General features: G+C 39.9%; 1 protein-coding gene across 5 annotated transcripts in view; it reads right to left on the bottom strand.

Moving 5' to 3' along the window:
* The window catches only part of KCNJ3 (potassium inwardly rectifying channel subfamily J member 3), a 123,209-nt gene extending 111,048 nt beyond the window's left edge, over nucleotides 1–12,161 (bottom strand). For 3 of the 5 annotated variants that reach the window (XM_074363680.1, XM_074363681.1, XM_074363679.1), the window contains exon 1: nucleotides 9,633–12,160. In XM_074363680.1, coding sequence (XP_074219781.1) covers nucleotides 9,633–10,334 — 702 coding nt within the window. In that variant the 5' untranslated portion in view covers nucleotides 10,335–12,160. Of the gene's footprint in view, nucleotides 1–9,632 lie in introns of all 5 variants that reach the window. The other 2 variants (XM_074363682.1, XM_010971310.3) reach the window with 2 other exon arrangements.
* Nucleotides 12,162–13,745: the final 1,584 nt, after the last annotated feature.

Raw genomic sequence — 13,745 nt, 5'->3', positions numbered from 1 at the left:
ATGTGGGCAATTCTTATAAAGTTTGTTAAAGCCAAAAAGGTTGATCATAATTTTAAAACAGGTTTATTGCATTGTGACAAAGCAACATAAGAAGTTATTTTTCCAGGACGTTTGGTAAGTAACAAATAGATATAAATTAGAATAGAAGAATGAAGAGGTTATTGTATGAAGGATGTTATATACACAACAGCTCACATAATAAAAATAAAAGGCAGATGCTGTTAGCTAGTGGCTTTTAAACTCCTAATAATAAACTGCATTAAAATTGTTAATTTCTCTACTTATTTTATGAATTGTAACAAAAGTGAAAAATTTATGCTAAACTGAATTTCTTTAAACAATAATGCAGTTTAAAAAAATCTGTATTATACAAACATAATTTACTAAAACTTCCATAAGGCAGTGGCATTCAGTATGAATTATGGTAAAGCTCAATTCAATAAACCGCGTGCATGCTACAAAGAAAATTAAATATGACTATTAACAATTAGCAAACCATGAATGTAAACTCATCTTTCTTTTCTATTCATTTTTCAAATCTGTTACTTATAAGGATCATGTGTAAGCAAATATTTAAGTTTATATGATGATGCTAATAAAATAAAAGCTGGATTAAGCAGTTGCATACAGAAACACTGTGGTGGTGGAGGCTTGTTGCGGACCAAATGGGAATTGGAAGAACCCAATATATTTTAAGAGACTCTTTCAAAGCTAATGTAATAAACAAAACAGAATCTGTAACATTAGTTTCTCCAATGAATCGGTAGTTTGAAGAGAAAAATCCTTACTTTCAGAGTTCCAAAAAAGACACTGGCTTTGTAAATGAGTCTGAAAACACTGAAAAATATGGTTTAGTAAGATGTCCTCCGTAGTAACATGGAACCAAGAGTTTCAAGATGGTGGCGGATTGTTATGGTAGCAACTGCTGAGTCTCAAAAGCAGAATTAGTCAATTACAGAGGCTACTTTGTAATCAGTGCTACTCAGGACTTTTATTAGCGCAGGAAAAAAAAATCCAGTGAAAATACTGAGACTATTTATCTTCTCTGCTTTGTGAGTAGTTGACTGATTTAAAAAAAAAAAAAAAAAAGAAAACAATTACTGATCAGGAAAAAAAAAAAAAACTTGGAAAAACCTGATAGTACAATAAAAATAGCAGCTTTAACAACTAATGTTGGAGAAAATTAGGCATTTCTAAACCAGCAGAAGTCACATGTCTTTCTAAATATATTCTCAAACTGGTAATATATGGATGAGATCGTCATGCTTCCAACTACACAGTCAAACAAGTATTGATTAACATAACAAAATGAAAGCCAAACACAAAAAAAAATAAATAAAAACAAAACCCCTGTGTCATTGTTCTGCTACCTACTAAGAAACAGGTGCTATATAAACACAAGGTGGTATTCTGATGTTATTAATGAACAGAATTTGGGTCATTTTACTAACTATTCTAAGCTCTGCTTTTTCTGCATGAAGTAAAAATATTCACAAACGTAATTTCTTAAACTCAATTTCCCATTTATTTTAAAATAATTTCCCTGAAAGAAGATATATTTTTCTAGTTTTTATATACATACACCAAAACTAAAATCCATCTTCCTTATCTATGTATTTGTTATTTATACTAGTGCCTCATTTACAGAGTAAGGTATTAGCTTCCATATTTTCTGATCATTCAACAACCCATAAAAAGAAATGGCCTAGAAACAGGCTATCAGGAGAATGCCAACCTAGACTAAGAAATACTTTATTTTCAGCAAAGCAGTTAATTCACATGTAGGTAATTTAGACTTAAATATGCATGAATCTGTTCCATTCAGATTCCACGTTATATTCGGATTTTAAAATGTGTTCTATGTCCTCAAAATTATGCCTTTGTGCCCCCTCCGCCACCAATGCTTTATATCCTATCCAGGTCTTGGCAGAAACAAAGTTGACAACTGTACCTATTATGTGATACTACGGGGGACGTGCTACATTTCTTTGAAAGATGTTTTCCACCTTATATATTTTTCAGATAAGTGAAATTCCCCACATACGCATTGACAATTACTTTCCAGTGGATAAATTTAACCTTTCTTTAAATGACTCTAAGATATTACATACATCCAGAAATTCAGAACATTTCATCTTTCAGGTCTTCTTCCTTTTTGTTAGGCCAACAAATATTTCAACTATCAATATCCTTACCTCCCTGGTTTTTATTTGCTTCTCTGTCTCTGTAATAGACTGGGAAGCCTATTAATCATTGTGAACTAAACAGAAAGCTTTTCTATTTAGAGGAGTGAAGGGTGTGTGGCAGGTGCCTGGAGCACTGGAAATGTTTGAAGTCTGAGCTCCCAGCCTGAGCAAGGTTATCTTACCAATGCTCAGCCAAATACAATGTTCCAGAAATCGACATATGTCTACCAAACACATTTTCAGAAGCATACACGTTCTACTCTAGGCTTACAAGGAATTCTAATCCAGGCTCTTCTAATTCTGGTGCAATTCCACAGATTTTCTGGAACAAGGGGGGGAAAAAAAGCCTATGTTAGTTTTAAGCCTCTCAACTTGTATAAGTGGAATTAGAGAACTTTTGTCCAAGGAACTGTAATACACACATGAAAGTCCACAAAGGAAAAAGAGGAGTTATGTATGTGCCTTTATAAAATTAAACTGTGATCTGTACCTTGAGTATGTAATAAATCAGTAGCGCTGATGGTTCATTCGTTTCTGATTCTCTTATTTAAATATCAATTACCATATTTTACCCAGAAGTTTTGATAATAGGCAGAGAAAATTTAGATTAAAACTAATTTAATCTTTATTTAGTATTATCCATCTTAAGAATTATGATAAAAGAAGAAGTCTTTCATTAGTAGGGCATTTTGCCCCAGATCTACATTATCTCCTTTAGCTCTGTAAACCTCCTAATTCCAAAGGGAACACAGAACCATGGCCATTTCCTAGATAAAAATATGTGACTAAACATGGTTGAATCAATAATAATTAAAAATAATTGCTAAAGATTAAGACTGGTGTGGTAAATTGTTGAAATTTCTGAGGTTGACTTTACTTGATGAAATAATCGTTTAGAATCTTGGAACTACTGAATGAGTAAGTGGGGAAAGGGTGGAAGGAAAACAGTTCATGGAAAATTGGTAATTCTTAAAAATTTACAACATAATTTGAAAACACTAGGACTTGAGAATGACTTCTATACTACTTTTATTTTCAATTTCATAGAATAATTTTTGGAAAGAAAGAAAGAAAGATCTTTCCGCCATTTTAAAGCCTTTCTAATTGGTTCTAGGAGGTAAGAAAAAAGATCAAGGAAATCTAGGGTATAAATTTGCTCAAATTTATTGTTCAAAAAAATTATAAGTAGACCAGCATGGATTTTTGAAATGATTTTGTACAATTTAGGTTGTGGCAATGATTTCTCATTCTCTGTAATAAAAATATTGCTATTGAAATGCAGTATCTCTATTATATACATTTCAATTGTATGCCATATAGATATATGTCTAGAACTTAAAAGTTTGTGCCTCACTTCATAGTCACATGTATTAATTCCAAAGAAGCAGCTAATGTCAAATGATTTTCAACTCCCTTAGAGTCCAAAAAGGCCTGCAGGATAATTAATTACAATTCTGACTATAGGTGGAAAAGGATTCAGAAATCACAGATGCCTGAAAGAAATAATCATGGTTACGTTCTTTAGAGACAGATAGCTTTCTTATTACAGATAAAAGAATATTGAGTCTGTAACCAAAGACACACAACACACACACACACACACACACACACACACACACACACACACACACAACTCTGGAATACACATTCAGAACTGCCCAGACATAAGCAGATCCACATCTGGCCATCCTCCTTCTGGGAGCTTTGTGACCAGTTACCCACATTCATTCAGCAGGGACACACTTCACAATATAATCCCTTTGCTGCCTTTCTCCCATCTCTCTAACCCATAACTGTGTTCTAATTATTACCGTTGTGCTCTTTCCTACCTTGGAGGGAAGCTAGAGGAATTTTTAAAAAATAATAATAATAATCACTAACATTTGGCTCCTGAGCTGTACTTCTATCGTATTCTAAGGCTTGATCCATGCCCCACCACCTTTCAGATGTCTCCACTGAAAAAGGCAACAAGGGACAGTGGTCCAGAGAGGAACAGAAAGAAAAGGAGGTGAAGATGGAAAGGGCAGCCCTACCAGCCTACCACCTCCCCACCATTTTATCTGTAATTTCACTTCTCCTCTTTAAATGTGCAAAGTGTATGTCTGTGTGTTCATTGAATATATGCTGAAGTCAGGAAGAAAATCACACACAATGAGGTCAGAGTACTATCTGGAATTTAAAATTAGGAAATGAGCCACAAGCGGGTAGCAGGATAAAGAACAATTCCTTGTGACTCAGAGCAGTTCTAGCAATGGTTTGGGGGCTTGGACCAAAATTAAGGTCAGGTAGAGGAGAATGTGGACCTAGAAGTTTATCTGGACTGTCTAGAATTAAACTGTATATTTCTTTTGACTCCTAGAGTTTGAAATTCCATCATTACTCAGGTGGAAAAAATATAACCAACATCAAGTCTACAATAAAGATATTTAAGGCTAAGCCAATTATCCCATTAAAATATGCTCATTTTTATGAAAAGAAAGTAATTTATAGAATGGAATGTATTTATCTTGGAATAAATTTTGTGAGGCTTTTATAGCATTCAAATGAAAGAATAGCTTTATAATTCCTTGAGGACTTTTGATGGAATTTATAATAACTGTGGACAGGATTTGGAACCCTACTTGCATGTTCTCCTCCTACTCACCACTCTTCAATCCATCTAATGCTTTTTCCTGCCTCCCTTTGTCATTTGTTCTTGCCTACTGCTGTTTATTTGTGGTCTTTATGTCCTAATTTCTGCTCACACTGTATTCACAAGCCACCCTGTACTTTTCAGGAACCATATTAAAAATAAAAAACAAAACAAACAAAACAACATATTACTACTATTAAAAAATAATAATAATTACAGTTTTTAAAAAGAATCCAAGTTCTAGACCTATTACAAAATTATGGTACTTGTGTCAGAGAAAGCAAAGCTGGACTAAATAGGAACTGTCCTTTTTTTTATAGACATAATAAAATGCACTTAAGACACTCATGGGCCATTATAAGATCTAACCCCAAGAGTTCTGGGGATTCAGTCTTAGACTCCTTGAATATTTTTACTAATCATTTGTATCATATTCAGAAGAAAGAGTTTTTAATAGATATTCATTTGTGAATTTATTTCTTTAAAAGGAGATAACTAATTATCTCAGGATTAAAACTAAAGTGCAAATTGGCCAAGAACAATTAAGAGAGAAGAGTCAATCACACAAAATAGGGTCATATAGCATCAAAACCATAACTGCATTTAAGTGCAATGTATGGAAAGAAGACTAATAAATACACACATAAAAAGTCAAGAATCAGGTGATCCAGGAATCATTGCAGTTGAAAGATTAACAAAATGTTAAGACATATGAAAAGGATGAGGAGCTTATTGGCTTTGCAGGTGACAATTTTGTTTTTTATTGCATCAGCACTGGATCACATTCATATGAGGAAACCAGATAGCAACCAATTTTGAATATCCATATAAAAAGGTGAGTATAAGAATAACGTATGTGAGACATTACAAGATGACTGCACCATTATCTTTCATTAAGTGAAAGTTAAGGGCTGCACAGCTGACCTCCTAGGAAAGAAAGATGATGACTATTTGCAATGAATAAAAATATGGAGTTATAAAATTATACTTCCCTGAGAAAAATGTATCCTTATCTCTTCATTTCAAAATAAGATCTAACAGTAGTTGATTTTATGTTCATTAGGTAAATGAAGTTTTACTGGGTGTCTATATAAATGTCTACATACACAAACACACATAGGTGTACATATAAATATGATGGTTTCTGGATGGTAAATGTGCAAATTCTTGAAGAACGTATCAAAAAGTTTAAATTTTTCCCTAATAAGGTGTAAGTCTAGGGCAGTCAACCACTGGTATTAGATTTGTAGGAAGGAGAGCGTGAGATTTCCAAATCTTTCAAACTCAACATTACATTACTAATGGTCCAACATTTCAACCAATAGTCTCTACTCCCCATTCCAGGCACTTTTATTAAAACTTTAAACTGCATGTTATATTAACTTACAATGACCATGTTAATCATTAGTCCCTACATTCTAGGTTAAAAAAAAAGACAACTAAAATAAATTAAAAATTCAAATAAAACATCAATATGGGGATGAAAAGAAAAGAGAAAGAACACTCATCTTAAAAGAGCTTTCTATAGCTATATTTATAATAATGTTATAAATTTTAAAGAATAACTTTTGATTATATTCTTAAATTTTTATTTATTCTGCTTTCTTTTTTTCTACATTAAAAAAAAAGACTGACCACACCAGCATAAACTTGAAAGATCTATATTTAAATATTGAAATAAATTTCAGTATTTCCAAGCTTGGAAGGCAAGAATAGAGTTGAAATAAAATTTGTTAATAACAATTAAAAATTAGGCAGAGAAGTTGAAAAAGAAAAACTTCCTTCAAAACTTAGAGAATTTCTTTTAAATGCATGGAAGATTTCATAGAAGCAAGGATTACATGTTCTTACTGTCTCTACAAGAAAAGAGAGTGCTTTATAGTCATCAAATAGAATTCTGATATTAATACTGATATGTAAGATTTTATTTAGCAAATAAGAAAACAGCAATAGAAAAATAGAAATGAAATTAATTTGATAATAGAAGACCATATATAGACTATAATTACTTTTATTAAATATTATGGGTTTGTTGCCTTAAAATTCTGTATATTTCTCTGTATTAAAGATACATAAATCTTACATTTAAAATGTCAAAGAGGTTGAGAGAAGAAACTGACTGTGTGTAATAATATTTAATAAGAAGAATGTATAACACTGATATCAAAATATTATTGCTTTAAGATTTAGATGTAGCTTGTTTTTTAAAATATAGTTGGCTGTCTTAGGTCACTTCATCTCAGTCCCTAAGAGAAAATTAGAGAAACTTATTGAAGGAGAATCTCCCCTCTAATTTCACTGAATGTTATCAGCTCCCTAATAAAACATGACTCCTTTTTAGTGAAGTCTAAGGAAATGACAAGAACTATGAGAATGCATGTTAGTCACCATGGCTACAGGAAAAATCAACTTCAAGCAAACTGCACTAACTGGCCACATGAAGAGCTGGTACAGATCAACCCTCTCCCTTCACAAAAAAAGCAGGACAGAATTTCACCATAATTTTATTTAAATATAAATTGATGTCACATGTCAACCATTTTTACTTTTAGCAATGACATCTTCCCAACAAATCAAAAGTAAAGAATTTTATAACAATATTATACTATACATATTGCTTTAATTAGATGTTTTTAATCACCTTGTGTTAATATAGCACCTTGCTCCATATTTGCCAACACTAGAAATCTTTTCTTTTTTTTAATCAGGACACTCTTTATGGTATCTGAGGTGCATGGCCTTGCACATAAAAATCATTATCAGTGGCCTGAACCAGTGTAGGGACTGGGTGCTTCAGATTCACTGTGCCTTTGTAATACACAAAAACAAACAAACAAACCAAAAAAACCCTGCTATGTAGATTAGTTCTAATTATTTCTGGCTTTGTTAAAATACAAGTTGATAAAGTCTAAAAACATCTAACACATGTTTCCTCAAGAAGATATTTTTTTAATAAATGTGTCTATATGTTTGAAAAACTAGAAAACAACAATAACTGACCTTGAAAGTCTGATTTTAAATTTCCAATATGATAAACTACTCTTCAGTAAGAATCTCAAAGTGACACAGAAGCAATGGATTCTATGACAGAGACTTTTGCACTATATTTACAGAGTGTTTTTGGTGGGCCTAACCTAAGGAGAGAGGCTGTATATCTTGTTCTATTCATAGAAACGGGCACACTCAACAAACACCCCTACAACAAACAAGTCTACAATATGTTTAGCCTGATCTAAACAACTCATTTAGTTCAAATAATGGTCCATAGTTTGATGTGCTAAGTTAAATTTTTTCTTAATCTGCATGCAGTTAATTGCAGATAATTATAAAGAGTATGACCTACTCAAATTATTTATTCAGAGTTATCTTAATTCACATATACATTAGAACCAGGTTGAAATGTTTCCACTAACCTATACACAATCAGTATATTTACTGTCTGTAGCAGGGTAAATATGCATATGGTGTGGAGTGACAGGACTACTGGGTTGTTTTAATTCTAACACTATACTGAGCCAGATGGTCAAGAATAATTAGGGTAAGACCTTAAATGAAAAATGGAAATGACACGAGAGCCAAACTTCTTAAAAGCACATTGGGTCACTCTGAACTACAACATAAAGTGAGCTGTGTAAAACAATACAGACTTGTCGAGTAGAACTGAAATCTCAAAGGCAAAATCTCAGCTTAAAAACCGATCAGACTTTCATTTTATTACTGCTAAGTTCTGAATCAGTTATGCTTCTCTATTCAAAACTTTAAGATTGTATTGAGGTCATCATTTTCAACTTACGAACATTTGAAAACTACCTAAGGCGAATCCCTCAAAAAGACGAATTATCAATGACACCCAGAGAGCTGGGCTTGTATCCCTCAGTCCCAGGCTCTAATTGGGTGCATGATGAGAGTGGGCTTCTCTTCTTGTTTGTAGTGGTGCCCTCTAACGACTAGACGGACCTCGCTTTAGTAATCACTCCACGAGCGATTTGTTTTAGCGTTTACACTGCTGATGGTAGGAAGCAATCTTCTTTAATGGATGCTGAAAAGCTTCAAGTGAAATCTGTAATTTATAAAGGCTTCATAGACACAGGCAATTAAGAATAAAATTAATAAGAGGCTCTACAGGAAAAGCACTCCTGCTTTCACAGAATACTTCTCTAGGAAAATATTTAGTAAAAATAAAAATTGCAAAAAACCAGGTGTTGTTTCTTCCACTTTATAAACTTCTCTGGTCTGTGTGCTTGTTTAAAAGATGACCAAAGACAAAGTTAGTGTAAATGTTCCTGGGTCTAAAGGAATAATTCACCTGCTAATTTTATTGGGGGGGGGGGACAACACAGTAAAGAAAAGCCCTAAGTGAAAACTGAGGCAAGTTCAGCACCCATTTCTTCAAACTAAAAGCTGTTCAGGTTCAATACTTCAAGTTAGGAGTCGTGTACTGGCAACAAATCAAAAGCTCTCTAAAGAGCAAAGCAGCAAGGGTGCGAAGAACAGGGCACTCGTGAACCTCAGGATTCCAGGAGCCAACATTACTCCGTAAGTGTCACTAGTCCAGAAAGTGACTCAAGCACACATCCGATGAATGTAAATAAGAATAAATAAAATAAAATAAAAGCACGAAAGTGAGTGGGGAAAGAACAGAACTGTCAACTGTACTCTGTCCATCCTCCAGCCCCCCACCCCACCTCCCAAAAAAGGAAGTTTACCTGCAGTGATAGGTAAGATTAGGAGCCTGAGGGTGGCTCTCAGGTGAGTTAATTCCCGAGTTTGGGGGTCGGCGGTCGCCAGGTGGGGAAGGGGCGGGTAGCACTTACTTTGAGCAGCTTACAGCGGATCTGCGCGGAGACCATGTGGCTGTTGCGTAGGTTGCCCACTCGGAACATGAGCGTGAGTTTCCCGTCCCTCATGGAGATCACCGCGTGCTCGCTAAACATAAGGGTCTCCGCGCGCTTCTTGGGCTGGGACATCTTGATGAACATGCAGCCGATGAGGAAGGCGTCCACGATGGAGCCGAGAATGGACTGGAAGAGGAAGAGGATGATGCCTTCGGGGCACTTGTCGGTGATGTAGCGATAGCCATAGCCGATGGTGGCCTCGGTCTCGATGAAGAAGAGGAAGGCGGAAGGGAAGTTATAGACATTGGCCACGCAGGGCGTATAGTTGCCGACGTGGGCTTTGTTCAGGTCGCCCCGAGTGTAGGCGATCACCCACCACATGGACGCCATGAAGAGCCAGGCCACAGTGTAGGTGAGGATGAAAATGAAGAGGTTCCAGCGCCACTTGAGGTCCACCAGGGTGGTGAAGAGGTCCGAGAGGTAGCGGCTCGTCTCGCTGCCCAGGTTGCCGTGCTGAACATTGCACCGGCCGTTCTTGTCCACGAACCGCTGCCGCTTCTTCTTGGGCACAAGCTGCTGCTGCGGGCCCTGGCCCGGCCCCTGGGGCTGCAAGCCCGAGCCGCTGGACGAGGTGGTCACTACCTGGTAATCGTCCCCAAATTTCCTTCGGAGTGCAGACATAATACGGAGGGGCAAGCCAGATTCAAACGCGAAGCGAAGGCGCAGGAGCCGAGCGCTGCAAACCAGCACCAATAAGGAGGTGGGGGCGGGAGAGAAAGGGGGGGACCAAAGAGAGCGCGCCTGGGGTGGGGGGCGCACTCGGCAGGTAGCTGCGGTCTCTGTCCGCTGCAGACGCCTCTCCTCCCCTGGGACGGAGGCTTTCTCTCCACGCTGAGTCTTAACGCACACACACAAAAAAAGTGTTTTCCCTCACTCAAAGCGGAAGGGCTGCAAGGACCAGGAGCCCAAACGCAAATTTGCCTCCAAGCTTTTGGAGGCTTCTCTTTTCTCCCCCCACCACCGGCATCCCGGAGGCCACCTCTTGCCTTCCCACAGCCCTCCCGACTATCCTGCAGCACTCCCAAACTGACTGTTTTAAAATTAATGAGTTGACAAGCGAGTGCCACACCACCTGTCAACTCGCCAGGCTGCCGGAGCCGCGCTACCTGCTCAGACCAGACCCTCCCCCCCTCCCCGCCGCTCCCCGACCGCCCGCCCCCCGGGACGGCTCCCGGCTCTCCCCGGCGCTCCCGCCTCCTATCTTTTGGCCAAAATCCCGCCCAAAGGCATGTCTGCCGGGCACTGGTTCAACAGCCCCTACCCTCGCCCTCCGAGCTCAAGAGTCCCCGCTCGGGGCTCCAGAGACGCGTCCGCCTGCCGTCCGCGGGCCGCCGAGTTTGCGCGGGCGCCACCGGGGCCCTCGGGCGGACCCTCGCTGGCCCCAAGGCCGCCCCCGCGCTCGGCTGAGACGCCGCGGGGCGCTAAGGCCGAGCACTCACCCGAGGGGAGAGGGCAGGAGGCGGCGCAGCGGGCGGCAGCGGCAGCCTGGCCTTGCACTCAGCCCGCAAGGCTGTTTTGCTCGCCCCCACTTTTCCTGGTGTACCACGGTGGGCGCCAAGGCCGGTCCCCCAAGCTCCGCACCTTCCCGAGGGCACCACGCTGCCCCCACCAGAAGGCTCCTGGCGCGCCCGCCGGGCACTGACCGACTTGGGAGCGGGACTTGAGGGTTCCTTGGCGCCGCGCTCTCCCAGCAGGCGACCACGGTGCTGCTGTGGGGGGGTTGAGCCTCGGGCTGCGGCTCAGACTCTCAGGTTAAATACCAGCGCCGCTCCAGCTTTTCCTCAGCTTCACGGCGCCTTCCTTTCCCTCCTCGGCCCCCCACTCCCTGTCCGCGTCTCTGTGGCCCGGGTTGGAAGAAGCGAGGCGCGAGCAGGGGGCGGCGGGAGAGCGGTGTCTGTGCTGGTGCGTGTGATCAGCTGCAGAGCCGCGCTAGCCCCGCCTGTCCCTGCCTTCCCCCGCTGTTTCACCAGCCTGAATTGCACCTCCGCGCCTCAGTTGAGCCTGCAGTGTCTGGCGGCTCAGGAAAAAGCGAGCCCCTCCAATGAAAAGCGACTCAAAATCTCCTCCCAAAAGCCAGCCAACTCTCCTTCCTCGTCCCCCTGCATTGGGCAGAAAGCCCCCGGCAAGCAGCAAATGCTGCTTTTGAGAGAAAAGAAGTACAATATGCCCCTGTAACTACCGTTCTCACTGAAACGGGTGCCTGGATTTGAGGGTGCATCATAAGCAGACCCCAGCTGGCTTCAAGACAAGCGTGTTCAGAACTCAAGAGTTGCAAGTAGCAGAGGGGGCACAAGATGGGAACAGAAAGGAGAGGAGACACTCATAGGAAAGCTTACCCACCGTCCGCCCTGAAAATGACTCTGTTGGAAAAGCTCAGAATGTCCGGAGTTAATGGGTGGCTGCCATTGAGGGATGAGGCTGGATTGTAATGGCCCGGGCCTGGCAGTTAACTTAATGGAGGGGCAAAGTGCAGAAACAGCTAATACAGTGCCATGCGTAAACATCAGCTTTTCCACCACATTTCAGGTTTTAAAATGCCATAGTCTCTTATGGCATATACCATTCAGTCCAGATCCATAAAATTGATTTTGTTACAAAATCATCAAATCGTGGGATTACAAATGCAAAGGGCTGCAGTAAGACCCTTTTGCAAAGGAAAATCAGTACATAATCATTCTACCAATTCTCTGCTCCCTTCTAACGCTCTATCCCTAAACCCTGGTGCAAGTAAGCCCTGCACCTTGTCAGCCAGAAATAGAGGACTCTTTGTCATTGGTTAAAACGTCTATCCCTGGTTTTAGACTCTTCTGTTTGGCTCTCTGAGAAGAGGTCAGGGACTGCGATTCTTTAGGGTTACATAAGAAGGAAAGTGGCACTGTGGGAAGTGGAAACTGCTCTGGGCTGGAGGGCGAGACCTGATTAGAGTTCTGGTCCTGCCATTTACAAACTGAGGGGGCCCTGAGCAAGTTGCTGAAGATCTTTAACCCCCAACTTTCTCCTCTGAAAAATTGAGAGTTTTCACATTTTCACATTTTCCCAAAGTTGAAAAAGAGAACGTGTGTGCTTTTATTAACTACTTTTACTGTGAAGCATGTTAAGTACTGGGTTGTAAAGGCCACGAGATGAGGAATGGGCTGTTGGAGATGGCCCCAGGCTGTGAACTGACACCTATTTTCCTCTCACTTCTGTCTACTCCCCCACGAAGTCATGATGCCCTTGCCAGGCTGGCTTCTTTCAATTCCAGAAACTCACCGAGGAATAATCCCCAACCTTGCACCTTTGCTTATCTGTTTTCTTTTTCTGGAATGTTCCTGCACTGGTACTCCATGTTGCTGGTTTCTTCAACCATTCAGTTCTCAGCCTGAAGGCATCCTCCTCAAGGAGCCCCTCTGCTAAGCCTCGCAGTTTCTCCCCATCACGTCAGTTTAATTCATCTTTATAACACTTCCTCTTCTAGCTGCCGTTTTCTTCATTTGTCTGCTGTTTCTCTCCCCCTCCGTCAGAGTCCTGCAGTGTAAGCCCTGCAAGAGCAAGGACCTTGTCGCTCTTGTTCACTGCGATGTCCCCAACACATAGAACACTACCTGTCACATACTAGGTCCGTAATCAATATTTTTTGGCTCAATAACATGTACCAATCTACATACATCACTAGAAACTCCACATGCATTGAGTAGTGCAGAAATGAAAGTCATCACTAAATCAGGTCACTTAAATAATTTAATATAAGAGCATGTAAATTAAAACAAAGTAATTCTTCCTGTGCTTGTTATCTTTAGAACTGATATTCCATCAGCTGCCAAATCCTTTTTATTGTTCTACTGTAATAACTCTCATAAAATTTCTCTCTCTCTCGGAAAAAATGCTACCAATTTCCTTCATAGCCCCATTTCACTTTAGGTCCAAAGTCAAATGATGTTCTTGCTTTCAGTCTTTTTCTCCTTCAAACTGTCCTAGGTAGTATGACGGGATCTGTCTCCTTAGAATCATATACATTTATCAGCGGCATGGAAACCAAAGAGTTCTCTGATT

This window comes from Camelus bactrianus, chromosome 5 (genome assembly GCF_048773025.1).
Source record: "Camelus bactrianus isolate YW-2024 breed Bactrian camel chromosome 5, ASM4877302v1, whole genome shotgun sequence".
NCBI lineage: Eukaryota > Metazoa > Chordata > Mammalia > Artiodactyla > Camelidae > Camelus > Camelus bactrianus.
The sequence above is the reverse complement of the archived record's forward strand: the minus strand, read 5'-3'. Positions and strand labels throughout refer to the sequence as shown.